This window comes from Thunnus maccoyii, chromosome 11 (genome assembly GCF_910596095.1).
Source record: "Thunnus maccoyii chromosome 11, fThuMac1.1, whole genome shotgun sequence".
NCBI classification, from domain to species: domain Eukaryota; kingdom Metazoa; phylum Chordata; class Actinopteri; order Scombriformes; family Scombridae; genus Thunnus; species Thunnus maccoyii.
In genome coordinates, this window is record NC_056543.1 from 20,154,350 (window position 1) to 20,170,125 (window position 15,776).

The window sequence follows — 15,776 nt, forward strand, 5'->3', positions numbered from 1 at the left end:
ATAATGTGATTTTGTGGCATCATGATTCAGCTTCAAAAGGTGGTTAAACTCTAGCCTGCAAATAAAAAGCAGAGAAAATTGCCACCTTTTCAGGCTTAATTACCCTCCACTTCGTTTAACCTATTCAAACCATCTACTTCCTGGCCTAGAATTTAAATTCAGAAATGCAAATATGGCCTCTCCCTACAGTGGCTGGTGTCCCACACGGCCGGGGCGTGGTCTCTGTGAGGCGGGGGTGGGGGCAGGCAGGCAGGCAGGCAGGCAGCACGCTGTGAAGTTTTCAAACTGCCGGTCAAACAAAGTGCTTTGCCAAGCAGGAAACAGGAAAATAACCTTGGAGGTAGAAACGCTGGACTGTTTCTTTTCCTGGAATCAGGGATCAGATCACAGAAAACTGCCAAAACAGAATTAAGCAGGAGTGTTTGGACTCGTGCTCAAGCTTTTTTTTTTGACGATTAAACCGTTTTTGTTTGTAGATTTATTTTAGTGCTATTCATGATTTAGTACACTGGCTCAGTAGTAGTGGCACAACTGAGGAGCCAAAGCTGTGAAGTGAAAGTATTTATTGATTCATCAGATTTATTGTGTCAGAGCACAAAGCCTTGTCTGCTTCATCTAGAGCGCCCGCCCATTGGGGTTTCTGCGGAGCGATAGTGGGAGATTGATTATAGTCTCCGGGATTTGCCGTGGAGAAAGCCGGAGCCTGCTCGGACTGCGATTTGCTCTCTCTCTCGCTCTCTCTCTCTCTCTCCCTCATCAGTGGAAGAGCTGGATAGGAACATTTTTACGAGGACTTTATTTGCAGCTTGGCTCCGTGCAGATCCGCTGTACACGCTTGGCCCTGTGTTTAATCAGGTATCCAAATAACGCGCAAGTCACGCAGGACTTTTTGTCTTTTCGCCGAGGAGGCTGCGAGCGTGAGTCGCCTCCGCAGTCTCGGATGCGTAGTAAACGGGGAGTGGGTTGGGTCGCCCAGGCGCCTGGCACACGCACACGTCGTCAGCGATAAAAAAAAAATAAAAAAAAAAGCAGATAGGTGAGGGTGAAAGCGAGGGGGGAAGCGGCACCGGAGGCTTTGTGAAGCAGGAGGACACCGGGGGAAGAGAGTCGGACACTGGCTGTGGATTTGACTCTTAAAGACAAGCCCCCCGGCAGCTTTTGTCGTCCGGGATTCGTAGATCCTCCTCTTCTTTCCTATTCAGGACAAGCGGTCAAGCACACTGTCAAAACCCCCGGCCAGGCATCGTCTCCCTCATACTGGAAGTGAATCTGCGGGGCAACATACAATGGCAACCGGTGCGCTCCTTCTTGCCTGTGCGCTGCTTGGTAAGTCATGTGAAGGTCTCAGTCTGCATTTCTGCCGTGATTTATTTATTATTTTTTCTCCCTCAAAAGCATCTCCTGTGTCTCAGTCACGGCACACCTGTATGACACATGTGAATTTCAGCGGTTTTAGTTGTGAGAGCAACTATTAGTCACTGTGAGTCAGGTGGAGGCAGGGTGCATCGATAATCACTGCAATAATAACAGATGCCTGTGAACAGCTGTGTGTGTGTGTGTGGTGAACTAGGTTAATGTGATATTTGGACTTTAGTCACAGATTAACCCTACAGCTACAATCTGACCTCTTGTGTTCAAGGGGTGATGGGCAACCTTCTATTGTCTGTTTAATTAATACACACACATTCATAAATACATGCTTACAGATAGCACACACACATCATGGACACACCTGGATCACACATCACCTGGATCACACATCACCTTAGGAAATGAAGTCATCCAGAGTTTGGGAAGACACCCGGTGACACTGAGGTAAACCCTCAGTGTGTTTTTTACTTCTCACATATTTGTCACTTACCTGCTGCTCCTGTTTATTGGATTTTCACAGACAAATGCCAGTTCAAGCGTGCGAAACCCGATGACGCTGAGTGACACATACAAACATTCATACGGGCATGATTGCTGACACACACGTACACACACAGAACATCCTGCCTGTGAACTGTCCCAAACAAACACCAGATGGCTTTTCTGTTCCTGGACGGGGAGGCCTGTCAGTGCTGCCGGGGGGGAGAGGGGAAGGAGGGGGTGGGAGTGGGAGTGGGAGTGGAAGTCGGCCCGCTGGAGGCCCCCACTTGGCCAAGAGGATTACCAGTCTGTGCCTTGTTTTGCCTTCACGTTCCCTGAAGGTGCATCAGAAGTCACTTTCACTTGAGGCAGCAGACAGTCAATGATTTTTGTGAGGTGTATTGTTCTCTCTACTGTAGAGAACACTGCACACAGACATAATACAGATCGAATCACCGGTATAGGCTGGATAAGGGAGGGTTTTGATATTACGTAATAATCATGAATCATTTGTTTAACTGGGAAGCAGTTTTAGCTGGTGAGGAACATTTCAGGTGTTAGGAAGGCGTATGGCTTTGTTAAATGTGATGTGAATCATAGATACAGATCACAAGGGGATTCGTGATACTCTCTAATGCTATTATGATATCTTGCCAGCATTATTGGTGATGCTGGCCATTCTGCAATATGTGACATGTTGCAATCATTTTCTAGGGCTGGAAAATTAGTCATTTATTGGGCAACAATTTTGATCATCAGTTTTAGTTTTTAATTGTTTTTTTTAGGTAAGTCTGGCATGGGTTGGACTGCTGGTTGGACTTCACATTGGGCTTTGGGAACTTGTGATGGGTATTTTTTTGCTATTTGCTTACCAATAAATCAGTAGACAATTAATCAATATTGAAAAAAGTAATTTGTTGCATCCCTAAAATAATCAGCTGCCTGTGACGATGTTGAACATACCTGTAAAACTACAAAATTATGTTTCAGAAAAAGAAGAACCAAACATTGTATTTTTTTTTTTAATACAAAGAGCTGTAACAGACAACATAGGTCACGCCGTGTGCAACAGTGCATGAATCTGAGTCTTTAATTAACACATCACAGCGGCATGTAATATGTTAATGTAAAACAGGCATACACAAGCAAAAGGCTGATCTTGCAGAAAGCCGAGCAATTACAGTACATATTTAGTGTCTCAAGGAAGGAGGTTGGTGCTTGTGTATGAACGCACGGCAAAGAAAATGCATTGTGATTTCTTGTTTTCTTTTTTTAAACCGCCATATCGATTGTTTATCCCATTCCTACTGTTCATGCGCAGGTGTCTGTTGTAAGTGAGATGTGCTTGTGTCTGATTTTGACATGTGTGCTTGCCTGCTCGCGTGTTTGCACCTGTGTTTGTTTGTGAAAACGTATAAAACAGAGGCTGACAGCTGTGTTAGACGGGGACCAAATCAGTCATTGTTAAACCCAGAGGTGCCACTTACACATTTTTTTTTTTTTTTGGCAGGCGAATCTTATATCGGGGTTATTTATACTGCTGAGTTTGCAACCAGGTGTGAGTGCGTGCGTGTGATTATTTGTGCCACCGGGGTATTTGATATAAAGCATATAAAAAGAGTTGCCAGAGGGAACAAATGTTTATTAGCTTTACAAACAGGATGCTTTCCTTCTCCCCCACAGAGAGTGAGAAAGATGTCATCATGTTTTTGGTGTGGTGTGACACAGTGTGCTTTTTTTTTTTTTTTTTTTTGAGGGGTGTGTGTGTGCTCCTGTTTGCGTAAGAGTGTGTTTGAAACGGAGAGCCAACCCAAAAAGTACCCAAGACGTCTCCGTTTATATAACTAAATTGAAAGTGTAATATGTGCGAGGCTGGCTGGTTTAACTGTGAAATGCCTGAGTGGTTTCCATTTACTCGGCTGACAGGAGAGCGGCCCGCAGTAGCAGGTTCAGATGAGCTGCTACTGGTCCTGTTAATCAGCTGGTCTCAGAGCAGCCGTACATTGTCCAGATGAAAGTCTTAAAGCTTATGTTTGGCAAGATACACATCCTGCCACCTGCTGTTATTCACACGTTTGACATAATGGGATGTTTTTTATATATATATATATATCTTGATTAGCTCTGCCAAATCAGTGACAGGTGCTGTTTTCATCCTTCTGTCCGTGTTCACATAATATCTGGACATGTTATGAATACATTTGTGCAAACTTTAGTAGGGAGGTTGGTTGTCGGGTTAGGAAAGATGTCATAAATTTTTCATACCACTCGGCCAAAAGATGGGGGGGGGGGGTTGCAGTGGGTGTGGCCCCTCATTCAAAAGAACAAAACTTTTGAGCAGCTGCGCATTAACACCACTATAATCTCCTTCTTCATAATCAGAAGTAAACAATATACTTGGATAACATGGTATAGCACTGAAAGCTGCATCTTACCTTTTATCTCAATAGTCATCAAGCAATTTTGCATATTTTGTTGTTTGATTTTTTTAATCTATTTTTCCTTCTCTTCATTGGTTTCCATTCATTTCTGTAGGATATGAAAATATATTAGCAGACGCTTCATGCCTATATGCGTTTTTGTTATATTGTTGTGTTATTTATATTTAAGGTAACTAAATGACTTCCAGACAGTTAAACTGCATTTACCACACAACAATAATGGAACTCAACAGTGTGTTAATTAATTTGAATACTATTCCGATATGAAAGAAAACCAGTGGCTACTTGGAAAGTAACAATAATAGCTTAAAAACTCTATTGTATGCTTTGAAAACTGGTCAGTGGTAATTTTAAATATACATATCTTGTAGTCAAGGAAGTAAAACTCACAAAAAAACTTTGTCATTCATCGTCCTGCGTTTTCTTTCCTGTCACTATTTGTGCAGTGGATGTTTTTTTTTATTTCCTCTCAGTCATCATTATGTCTTAGTGATGTTTTTGATGCTATTTTTGATCATTTGTTTCAAGTCAGACAGGAAACTGAAACAATAGCTTGTTATCTATTGATTTGGAAAGTTTTTAAAGTAGTTCTAGAAACACCATCAAACTTTGTGCTAATCATTAAAGCCGGCCCTCCATTATTGGCACAATCAAACATGAAGGTACTTAGGAGCTCATTTCCATTTTAGGCAGAGCTACTCTGTCATTTTTTTCCCCAAACATATTTTGTACAGTGTAAGGAGGGCAGTCCTTATAGCCACTTATGTATATATTTGATTGTCCATGTGGTGCTGTGACAGCTGTCATGCTTGAAAGTGGCTTGTTCGAACAATCTAATTTTTTTCAGACCCAGTGATTAAAACGTGTGCATTTCATAATGTGAAACGAGTTTATAATTAGGCATGAAAGAAATTAGAAATCCTGATAATATGCCCTTCACTAATTACCATCTAGTTTGTCAATATTATGATGTAAGTTCAAGGAAAAGTAGGATCATGCCATTTTTGCGTAAAGACAGACAAAGAACATTAAGGTAAACCGTTTTAACTAAATGGAGGTTGAAGTGAAAACAGGCGGCGTTAAAAGACATTAGATACACATGCAGTCATTATTTTCTAGGGCTGTTGAGGTCAGCTCAGAGGTATTTCAAGGATTCAAACTTTTGTCAGGATTCAAAGTTTGCAGTGCCACTCCCTGATGCCCACCCCGGCCAGTCCCAAATAAGAATGACAGCTGGAAGTCTGCGATCCTGAATGACAGGGATTTTTACTTGTGTGTGTGGTCAAGCTGTGCGTCCTCTTGCTGTACATCTTGTGTCAGCTGTTACCACCCTGGGAATGTTTTCCATGTGTTTGTAAGCCTCAGCTGACATGAGAGAGAGTTCTGTCTAGACAGTGGACAGTGGGGTAAAATGTAATAACTCACTGTCAAGCTGTTTGTATAGCTGTTTGTATATATATGTATATCTATATATATGTAAGCTATGGAAAAAGTTTGGTGTGTGGATGTGATTGTCTTGAGTTTTGTTGCTCATTATTTTTGCCTTTTGTTGCCAGTGGACCTTCTCCTCTCTGTTAGGGGAAATGCGGGTTAGTGCAGCTGTCTGATTTCGGTCCTGTTTGCTCCCCTTGTTATTTTCTGTGCCTGCTATATTCTCTAGTTGCACGCGCACTTGTTTGCATCATAAGCACTAGACCCACGTCTTTGTGTGTACCCATGACAAGACGCCTTTTGTGCTATTGTTTTTTCCACATCATAACATCGTTGACTCAACTGCCAAAAAAAAACAAACAATAGAAAAGCTGAAACAACACTGTCAGCTTGGCTATCATCCAGTAAATATTCATTAAAGACGAGATGCATATTGAAAACGTGGTATATTCGTAGGTCAGTGTTCTCCTGTTTGCTGAACACTGAGATGTCATATTTAGTCGTGGATTAATAGAACTGGAGGAGGGATGTGAGATTGTGCTAGCATTGTTTTTGTGCTTTGTTGCGTCACGTAAGTGTCCACCTAAAGGCACGTCAAAATAGTGGTTACTACTAGTGTCTACTACCCTCAGGGCAAGTCATTTCCCTGTAATACAGACTTCACAGTCAGCTACGGAAACTCGCACCTAACCACCACTGCAGTCACTAAAACCCCACTGTCCTCAGTTAACGGAGAGAAATCTGGTCTGGAAGTTTAAGGAGTAAAACAACTTTTCCTCCAATGCAGCATTCAGAGGGAGATCAGGGAGACATCTGAAAACATTTGAGATTGAACTGACTGAACGTGATTGCTAACAGAACAATAAATCAAAAGCTGAAGTTGTGGATAACCACAGCTAGTCCTCTCATGCAGTGTCTGTTGTTTTAATGATGATCCTCCCCTGTGACCCAGATCTGAGCTGTAGTCTCTCTCCGGTTCACATGGAGAGATGAGTGACTGTGTGTGAAGTGAAACAAAGTTCTTCGGGGACACTTCCTGGCCTGCCACAGTGAATCAGGAGAAAGGCTCGAGCTGGAGCCGGAGCAGAGGCAGCGTCTGCTTTGTGTCAGATTTTTTTGATCCCGCAGTAGCACCTCTGGTTAACTGTCAGGATTCTCTCACCCCCCCACCCCCCGACATCGCCACTTCCTGCCAAGATTGCATGGCTGTGGCTGCACATCTCTTCACGCTTGAGATCGTATCTCGTGTTTTGTGATAACAACCCAACAACAACCCTTCAGCCATTCAGTTTGTAAACTGTTAAGTGCTCTTTCGGGATGATTTGCATGTATCTCTGCCTCTCCTCGCTCACACATAAATGGCACTCCAGCTGCCTCCTCCACCTCCTCCTGCAGTGAATAGTCCCTGACCTCCCTCCCCCACTCTTTTCTAAACAATGCTATGCCCAGCCCACCTCCTCTTCAAAGAGCACTAATTAGAAACTGCCCTCAAGTGTGATCCAAAGCAGATATTTTCATCTTCTTTACAGTGTCAGCGGGGGAATCTACGTTTAAGAGTCATTTCTACCTCCGACTGTTTACGAGCACCTTTCTTGCTCACTTTAAGACCCGCCCAGCCCCCATCCCCTTGGGATTTTGTCTGCTCCTTCCCCCTCCCGCTGCTCTGTGTAGAAAGCGATGATGACTGGCCGGCCAGAGGATTCCACTTTACTCCTCCACACGCGCACACACAAGCACCCACAGTGCTATGAGCCGCTGTCCTTCGCTGTAGCTGCTCTCCCCTGCTCCCTGCTTGATCCTCCACCCGAGTAGATCCCACGCTGGTGGGTTACACACCAGGCACTGTAACTATGGCGACCGCTCCCCACCTGCACACCGCTGATCCATATTCAGTGGCACACACTTCTCTCAGTGTGCACGTTCAAAGATGAATGTGTGCACATGAATAGCTGCATGTCTGCAGCCCTGTTATTTTTTTCTCCTTTTTTGAAAATACACTTACGTAATAAAGAAGAGCACTTCAGTCACTTTGCCATTATGTTTCCGTTAACGTGCTTCTTTTCCGGTTTACACCTAAAAGCAAAGAGATGCTTGCGTGTGTGTTTGTGTGTCTAATTGCTTATGCATAAATGCATGAATTTACAAGCCCATGTATTTTACTGCCTGAAAGGCAAAGTGACTGACAATGGCGGAAAAGTCTGTTTGAAGTAGACTAATTAATAGTTAATTAGTTTTCTTTCCGATCTGCAGCTTAATGCGCAAAAAGTGGGAACTGATAGCAAGCTGCCAGTCATATAAAAACTAACCACTGTACATAAAGTAGACACAGCTGTTAGGCTTAGTTGTGCACAAGCAGAAGATGGATAATGACTGAAGATAGTGTGTTTTTATAGCCTTGCATTCTTTTAATTAACGCTAAAAATAACAGTTGCTCATGACAGGATATTATGAATTGAGGGATTTGTTTTGGTTATGGTTTATGGAATAATCTGTGTCTGTGTTAAAGTTTTGGTATGGAAAGTATAAGTGTATAGATCCGAGATCACAGTGCTTTGTCATTCAGACAGGGTGGGGGATGTGTATGTTTTTGAGGGGGGGGGGGGGGGGGGGGTTGGGGTTGGATTGGGGGTTGGGAAGATGAGGTTTGTGGGGTAGCAGGTGTCCATATAGAGTTAATGGATTTGGCGAAGGGAGTAGATGGAGGCTCTTAATGTACTGGAGGTGTGTGTGTGTGTGTGTGTGTGTGTGGGTGCGTGTGTGTGTGTGGGTGCGTGCGAATGGGCTCATATGAACAAACCAGTTTGACAACTTGCCTCTGTCCTCCATCTTCCCTTTTTTTTTTCTTTTGACCCGTTTGACCCTTTTTTTCTCCCACACAGTCAGAAACAAAAATAAAGCCTTGATGGGATAATGGCCATACTCTCTATCCAAGGATGATTGCCACTTTTAAACACTTCCACTGACAGTCCTGTTTTATGTTCTGTTCATCATAGTCCCAACCTAACTGTAACCATCTGTCACACTGTAAATGTTTACCAAGCTCGCGGTGACACACAAAATTGTAGATTTGACAATATGCAAAGAATTATATCGCATAATTTCTTATATAATTATTTCTTCTCCATGTCATATAGGTCTGTGATAAAACTGTAGGTCTGAAAATTGCTCCTTTGTCAAGTGCCTTCAAAGATTCAGCGCTTGTATTCAGTGAGCTAATGAGGCAGAATTTAAAAGCACGTTGATGGGGGCATTCATGGGGAAAATAATAGGGAGTATTATTATTTCCTGCATACAGTACTTGCTTTTCTTTATGTGCGGCTGTTGATTGATCGCTCACATTGTCAAGCTGGGTTGAGTGAAAGTATTGTATTCCTGCGTATAATAGTGTGGTGTAACATATAATATTCCAGTCGTTTTTTGATGTGAATAAGCAGTATGTCTTAGTGAAGTGACCTGGCATGGCCTGGCCTGTGACTGTAGGCGTTATTCAGTCCAATGAGTTCATCGCAAACACTAAATTTATTACGTGGCCTTTATGGACAGAGGCAAGAGAGTGGCAAGAGAGGCATTGCTACCCAGCTGCAGTTTCTCACTGTCTCTCTCTCCGTGTTTGAATTATTTATCCATGACAAGGTTAGTAAGGAGCCGTGTTCAAACACACACAATTTTTTAGGCCTTAATTACGTTTAAATGTCAAGATTTTGCCGTAGCTTCGCCATATGTGACCATAGCGTAGTAACTGAGTTATAGCTCTGCAAGGCCTATGCCTGTTGCTGCACTGCTGCAAAACTAATTAGCAGAATCGTGTAATCATTCTCTAGTTAAGTTCTTAATCGTGTTTGCATTTACTCACATTAATGCAATAAAAAGACATATCGTTTTGTAAACAGTGGCTTTGCTGTTTGAGGAGGAGCAAATTTTGTTTGGCATTACTGATGAGAATTTTGATTTAAAAAAAAAAAAGTAATTTAAAAAGTTCAGAGGAATCACTGAGTGCTAATTATATGTTTTTAAAATGATCACTCAGTATTAAAACAAAGAAACTCAAAAGCTGTGTACCATTGTGGTCCAACAGGAAGTCAGTGCAGCTGAGGGTGTAGGAGGAAGGATGAAGAGATGCAGCTGTTCAACAGAGGAGGATAGATCATGATCTGCTCTATGCTGTCGACACTACCGATGAATACTGCCGGCACTGGAAAAGAATAGGAGAAAAATATGAATCAGCCCCCGTAGACCAATCACATGTTTTGCTCAGCATGCACAGCCCCTACGCTCAGTTACATTAACAGTGGAGTTACCGCAGACTCCTACAGTGCGCAGCAACACATCAACACAGAAGTATGAATCAGGCATGAAACCCCCACCCCCCCACCCCCCGTTGCTCCAATCCTGGTCTCACCAGCTGTTATGAGCAACTACCCAGGTAGGGTCATGACTGTTGTAGCCCAGGGGGCCCATAAATTAGGACTAGTTAGCATAGTGAGAGCAGAGGACAGCGTGACCCAGGTGTGACACAAAACAGAAGTCCCAGTTCAGGGCTATAGACTTGAGAATGGGATTTGAATAAAAAAAAAATGTCTTCACTTGGACTTGACTGCTGTGAGACTTGAGTCCCAAATGATTTGACTTGACATGAGACTTGAAAGCGAAAACATTTGTGGCTCATGTTTTAACATTGTATAATTATTGTTTTAATGGTGAATATGAGGCAACAGACAGTTAGCTTAGCTTAGATTAGCTGAAAGACTGAAAAATAAGATGCAGCAGCTAGCCTGACTCTGTAAGTAGCCTAACAAAACAATTTCTTGGCAGTGTGCAGTAATTTCCTGAAGACTTCAGGAAATTACTGCTTGCAGCCTAGAAATAGTCCGAGACATAATATTAGTAAAGCCGCAACTACATTAAATTTGTGCACAGATTAAGCCTACAAGATAAAATGTCAATTAGTGAGCTTTGTTTTTGTTACCTTTGGACAGAGCCTGGCTAGCTTTTTACCTCTATTTCTGGGCTTAATGGGTCTGCCAAGCTAACTGGCTGCTGGCTTTAGCTTTATATCTACCGTACAGACATGAGTGATATCGATCTTCTCATGGCGACAAAGCAAATAAGCGTATTTTTCCATAACTATTTCTTTAAAACTAGCCTAACTAACCTTTTACTAGCTAAAGATAGAGGGCTCCTCACAGTGTGCTTAAAAGTGCAGTACATGCACGTGCATCTGTTTGTGTCTCTCTTTACCCTCTGCTTATGCTAATGGTGAGTCCTTCACTCTGCTGCCTTACAAAGACTCCCTCACTGAGTTATTTTTCTCTCCACGTAACTGTCTTTATCTTGAAATCCTTGCATGTGTACCGCAGACATCACCTGGTTGCCATTCTTTACTTAAGCCATACAAAGATGAAATAGTGGTGTACAGTATATCCACTTCATCTTGCCCAGTCTAAAGAAACGCTCCTGTACTCTCTTGTTCTCGCTCTGATTAAAGCAGCGTGGGTGTAATGGGCAGTTGTTGTAACCGTTTGTCAGCTGTTAGAGCAGCCTGCTGGCCCATCTTACTGGCCCTCTAATGGGAGTAGACCACTCAGTCTTTCTGCCTCGATTTGTTTCTCCATGTCAGATACTCGCACACACACACCTGTCTCGCAGCTGACAGACCTTCAGCGGCTAGAACGTTTTGCCTTGAACGCTGTAAAATGATGTAGCTTTTTCTGTAATGTAGAATCTCCTTCATCGGCCTTTTTTAACATCCCAGTTAATAAATCAGGCGGCGGGTATGGGATTTGTTGAAGGTTTTGAAGCTGACAAAAGGGTCAGAGGTTGGTAATGACAGCCCTGCTACACTGATGTCTACATTCTGATGCAGATGATGATTATCACAGCGGGAAGGACAAGGAGTCGTAAATGGAAAAAGAGTGAGAGGAGAAGGCCTCAATTGTCATATTTTATGCTGCCTAGAGCCCATCAATCAAAGATCCGAGAATCTGAGGAAGCTATGAGGGGGAAAAAAAGTAAGGACTGCACATCGATCCATTACATGGTTTACATTAGGATGACATGCTTACCCAGCACCATGTACAAAAACTCACTCACTTCCTCAAGGACAGAGTTTTTATAATTTTTCATACCGCTACACTACTACATCACACCAGCGTCAGCACGAGCACAAATTCACGGTATGTCAAATTTAGATGAAGAAGAAGAGAGGCAATGACAGAAAAAGTGATTATTATTTTGCGACAAAGCGGATACAGGTTTATTTTGTTGCACGATTTCAGGAAACGGGCATGATTCGTACTGTACCATGACCATATCCTCTCTAAATGTTAATGTTTCCCTTACATAAAAACTGTCTCCTCTTTCTACCGCTTTCATCTTTCTCCCTCCAGTTTTCCCTCCTCTTGGAATCTCCCTGTTTCTCTCTTACACTCTTGCTCTCTGGTAATGATGTTAACGGGGTCAAATGCTTTCAGGGGCCTAGAGGGAGAAAGACGCGGAGTGAATTTGAAGAATGGTTAACCAGCGCTGAGAAGTGTGAAGAGGGAAATAATCTTACGTTCTTCATCTTTCCTCAGCGTTTATTTCTCTCTGTCACACATACTGTACATGCATCACACATAAAGAAGTGGTACACTGGTACATTCATTTAGTTCTGTGCATTTTTATGGTGTTCAGCATCCTGGAGGCAGTTGTCGTTTTCCTTTTTTGCTTCCTCCCTCTTCCTCTTTTTTTTTTTCCCTCTCCTTTCACCATTGCCTTACTTTCCTCTCCTCATTGCTACCGGGCTGTCTGGGAATCTTCACAAGACTTCAGATCTGTGGGATGAGTGTGAACCTCCCTTGGGGAGATGGGACATTGACTGGGTCCATTTTCTAATGTCTAACTAGCATGTTCATAATTAATTCATACTACATTGCTTGGAGTTACTTTAATTCCCCCTCTCTTCAACTTTCCTCTGAAAAGTTTATATAGAAAAGTTTATGGGTGGTATGTTCATTCACACCATTAGATGTGGGCAATGCCATGAAATGTGGTTACAATCTGATACCAAGTAATACCACTGCCAGAATCATAAATACTGATGTAGTTACCAATATGTCTTATTAAAGCCCCTGAAAACTTGGCTTCAGATTTCAGAAGTATTTCTCCATCACATAAAATATTCATGACTAAATGAGCAACACTTAGGCAAGGCAAGTTTATTTATTTAGCACATTTCATACACAAGGAAATTCAAAGTGCTTTACATAAGCAAAAGAATATAAGAACAGGAATTAGAACAATGGAAATAAAAACACGACGTTAAGAAGCAAGTAAAAGTAACCGAAAAATTTCAGAATAAAAAATATTAGTCATTATTAATTAAGAGTTCAACACTCTCAAACTCAGCTATTCTGCTTCAACAGGACAGTGTGTGTGTGGTTTAATCAGTGTCTTGGGAATGTATGGAAACACATCTTTCTTGAGATTTCTGTGACATCACCTTTTTTCAACTGATTCCCGCTGACTTAAAACCAGTGAGAAAAACACAAATACAGAAATCTTTTGTGTTCATGTAGGACCCCATCGCTTATGAAGCAGATAATTCAGAAGAGCCTTCTAGAGTGGCTTCTCTGCTGTCATGTAGGGAAGAGCGTCCCCTAACCATTACCCAATGATTTACATCTGTATCATTTACTGGCAACTGAACGTCATACCCACCAAGTTACTTGCTAAACATTAAGCATTTCTTTTTATTATTGACTTAGAAGAATTTAGTGGCATCTAGCAAAACGGACATGGCAGAAATGGAATATAATATTCATATGTTTTAATTAGTGCATAATCCTCAGAAACTAAGAATTGTTGTGTTTTCATTAGCTTAGATTGAACCCTTTATATCTACACAGGGAGTGGGTCTTCTTCCACAGAGCCTGGCATGTTGCATGTTGCGTCATGTAGCCCAGAACAGACAAACCGAACACTGGCTCTAGAGAGGGCCTTGCACAGTTTTCACAAGTTTCGTGGCCACTGTAGGTTCTCCTACACGCTTAGAAGGGGAGGGTGAGAGGAGGGGTATTCAGTTCACTGGTAGATGCCACTAAATCCTACACACTGGTCCTTTAAACACTACTTACTTAATTACTTAATCACATAATTGTGAAATAAGTCTTGATGATGCCCCTCTTTCATTCAGTGGGTGTGTGTGTGTGTGTGTATATATCTTCTCTGAAGTAACAAGGTGATCATGCACACAACACCATCAGCAGAGTCGGAAGATGACAATGAAGCATTGTTTACCGAGACAGTTTCTACTCTAAACAGAAGTGGAGGAGACAGAAGCAGCTGCCTTTTTTCATATCCATCCTGTTGTTGCTACTATTAATAATCAAAACAAGAGTTAGCTTTTGTATTGCGGGATGTCGTACTGTACCTGGGTTTCTTCTTAGTGTTTGTGTATAATGAGGAATGGAACAAAATGAGAAGCGGTGGCAGACTACTAGAATCTCGGCTTTAGCACATCTCTGCACTGCTGTGACTGTCCTCTAAATTACTTGCACCCTGCAGTGCTTTGATTATACACCTTTCTAGGTGTATAATTATCATGTGTCATAGAAGAGTGAAGATGTGAGTAGGCATGAATGCTAGTGGCCTCACTGCTGTTTCCACTGAGAATAAGACACTGGCCACAAATGATTGGATTAGTGTTTAACCCCCCTTTCACTTAGCATAATCCTCTTTGCAGCTTTCCCTGTGTGTGTGTGTGTGTGTGTGTGTGTGTGGTTATGTTTGTGTGTTTAGACTCATCTGGTTCCATTGCTCTGTATGCTCCAGCTGATGAACGGCAAGGTCGGTTAGAGAAGCCCGTCCGTGGACGTTGACCATCGTCTTGACATGGGACGCATGTTTCCTGTGTTCACTCAACAAGCTGTGTGGGAAGCAACTCTCAGCAAAGATGAGAGATGAGACACAGGAGAGGAAAGCCAGAGAGAGCGAGGGCGGGAGGAGAGGTAGCAAGACATCCGCGGTATGCAGAGATGGAGATGAGCGTTAATAATAGAAAATCTGAGGCCTTGTTGAGCAAACATGGGCACTGTGCGATCGAGGCGGCGCAGCCAGAGGTGACGGAAGTGGGGGAGGTTGCGGGCACGGGATTATTGTGGAAGGGTGGTGGAATAGAGCGATCAGTTGAAGGTCTGCGGGGTTTGGTATGTCATTGTCAGTCTTTCTAAACAGCCCGCAGAGCGATGGGCACTTTGAAGTTTCACAGAGCTGCTTAAATCCTGCCTGAAAAGACGCAGAGAACCGCGAGGCAAAGAGAAGAGACAGGAGAGAGAGAGAGAGAGATAGAGAGAGAGAGACAGAGAGAGAGAGAGAGAGAGAGAGAGAGAGTGTGTAGGGGCAGGACGGAGGGAAGGATTGATGATGGGTGAAACACGGAGGAAAGGAGTGAAAGTAATCAGAAATAAGGAGGCAGCTTGTTTCAGAAAGATGACAGGAGACAGGCGAGCGGAGGAAAGCTCTTAGTGCGCCAACACAGTATGAGTTGTATGGGTTTTTTTTTTTTTTTTTTTTTAGGGTGTATGAGTAATATGTTTCCAGCAGTTTTTAGATGAGTAGCTGCAACATGAGAAGCAGTGATGCAGCGGTACAGCTCTGAGCTGATCTGAGCTGAATGTGGGTAGACCGGGCGCCGCCAGATTAGCACACTGACATCACAGTGAAGAAAAGCTGGGAACTGAAGTCTGAGTCAGGATAGATGGCTGCTTCTCTTACCTAATGCTTCCCATAAATGTTCAGCCAGATTCAGTCAGCACCCTTCGCTATAGACTTTCTGTCAATTTCAGTTTTTTAACTCCACAGCGTTTGCTGTTTTCTGAACCTGGAAGGTTTTCCATGTTGATTAAATTTTTAAATGTCAGTTGCCAAATGTTTAGCAGGTTTTAGCCTCTAGCCACACAGTAGTGTGGTACGATGTGTGCAAGTGGACAAAGCAGTGATGTTATGTGCAAAGCTGGCGTTAAGAGACTGAAAAGGTACGACTGGTCTGGGTTTCTGTACCAGCCATATGAGCTA

At 42.7% G+C, this 15,776-nt stretch overlaps 1 protein-coding gene across 2 annotated transcripts in view; it reads left to right on the top strand.

The window, feature by feature from the left end:
* Nucleotides 1–268: 268 nt before the first annotated feature.
* LOC121907207 (immunoglobulin superfamily member 3-like) overlaps nucleotides 269–15,776 on the top strand; it is a 72,393-nt gene continuing 56,885 nt past the window's right edge. Inside the window, exon 1 of one of the 2 annotated variants that reach the window (XM_042426636.1) lies at nucleotides 269–1,326. In XM_042426636.1, coding sequence (XP_042282570.1) covers nucleotides 1,287–1,326 — 40 coding nt within the window. In that variant the 5' untranslated portion in view covers nucleotides 269–1,286. Of the gene's footprint in view, nucleotides 1,327–9,834; nucleotides 10,147–15,776 lie in introns of those variants that run through there. The other variant, XM_042426637.1, reaches the window with a different exon arrangement.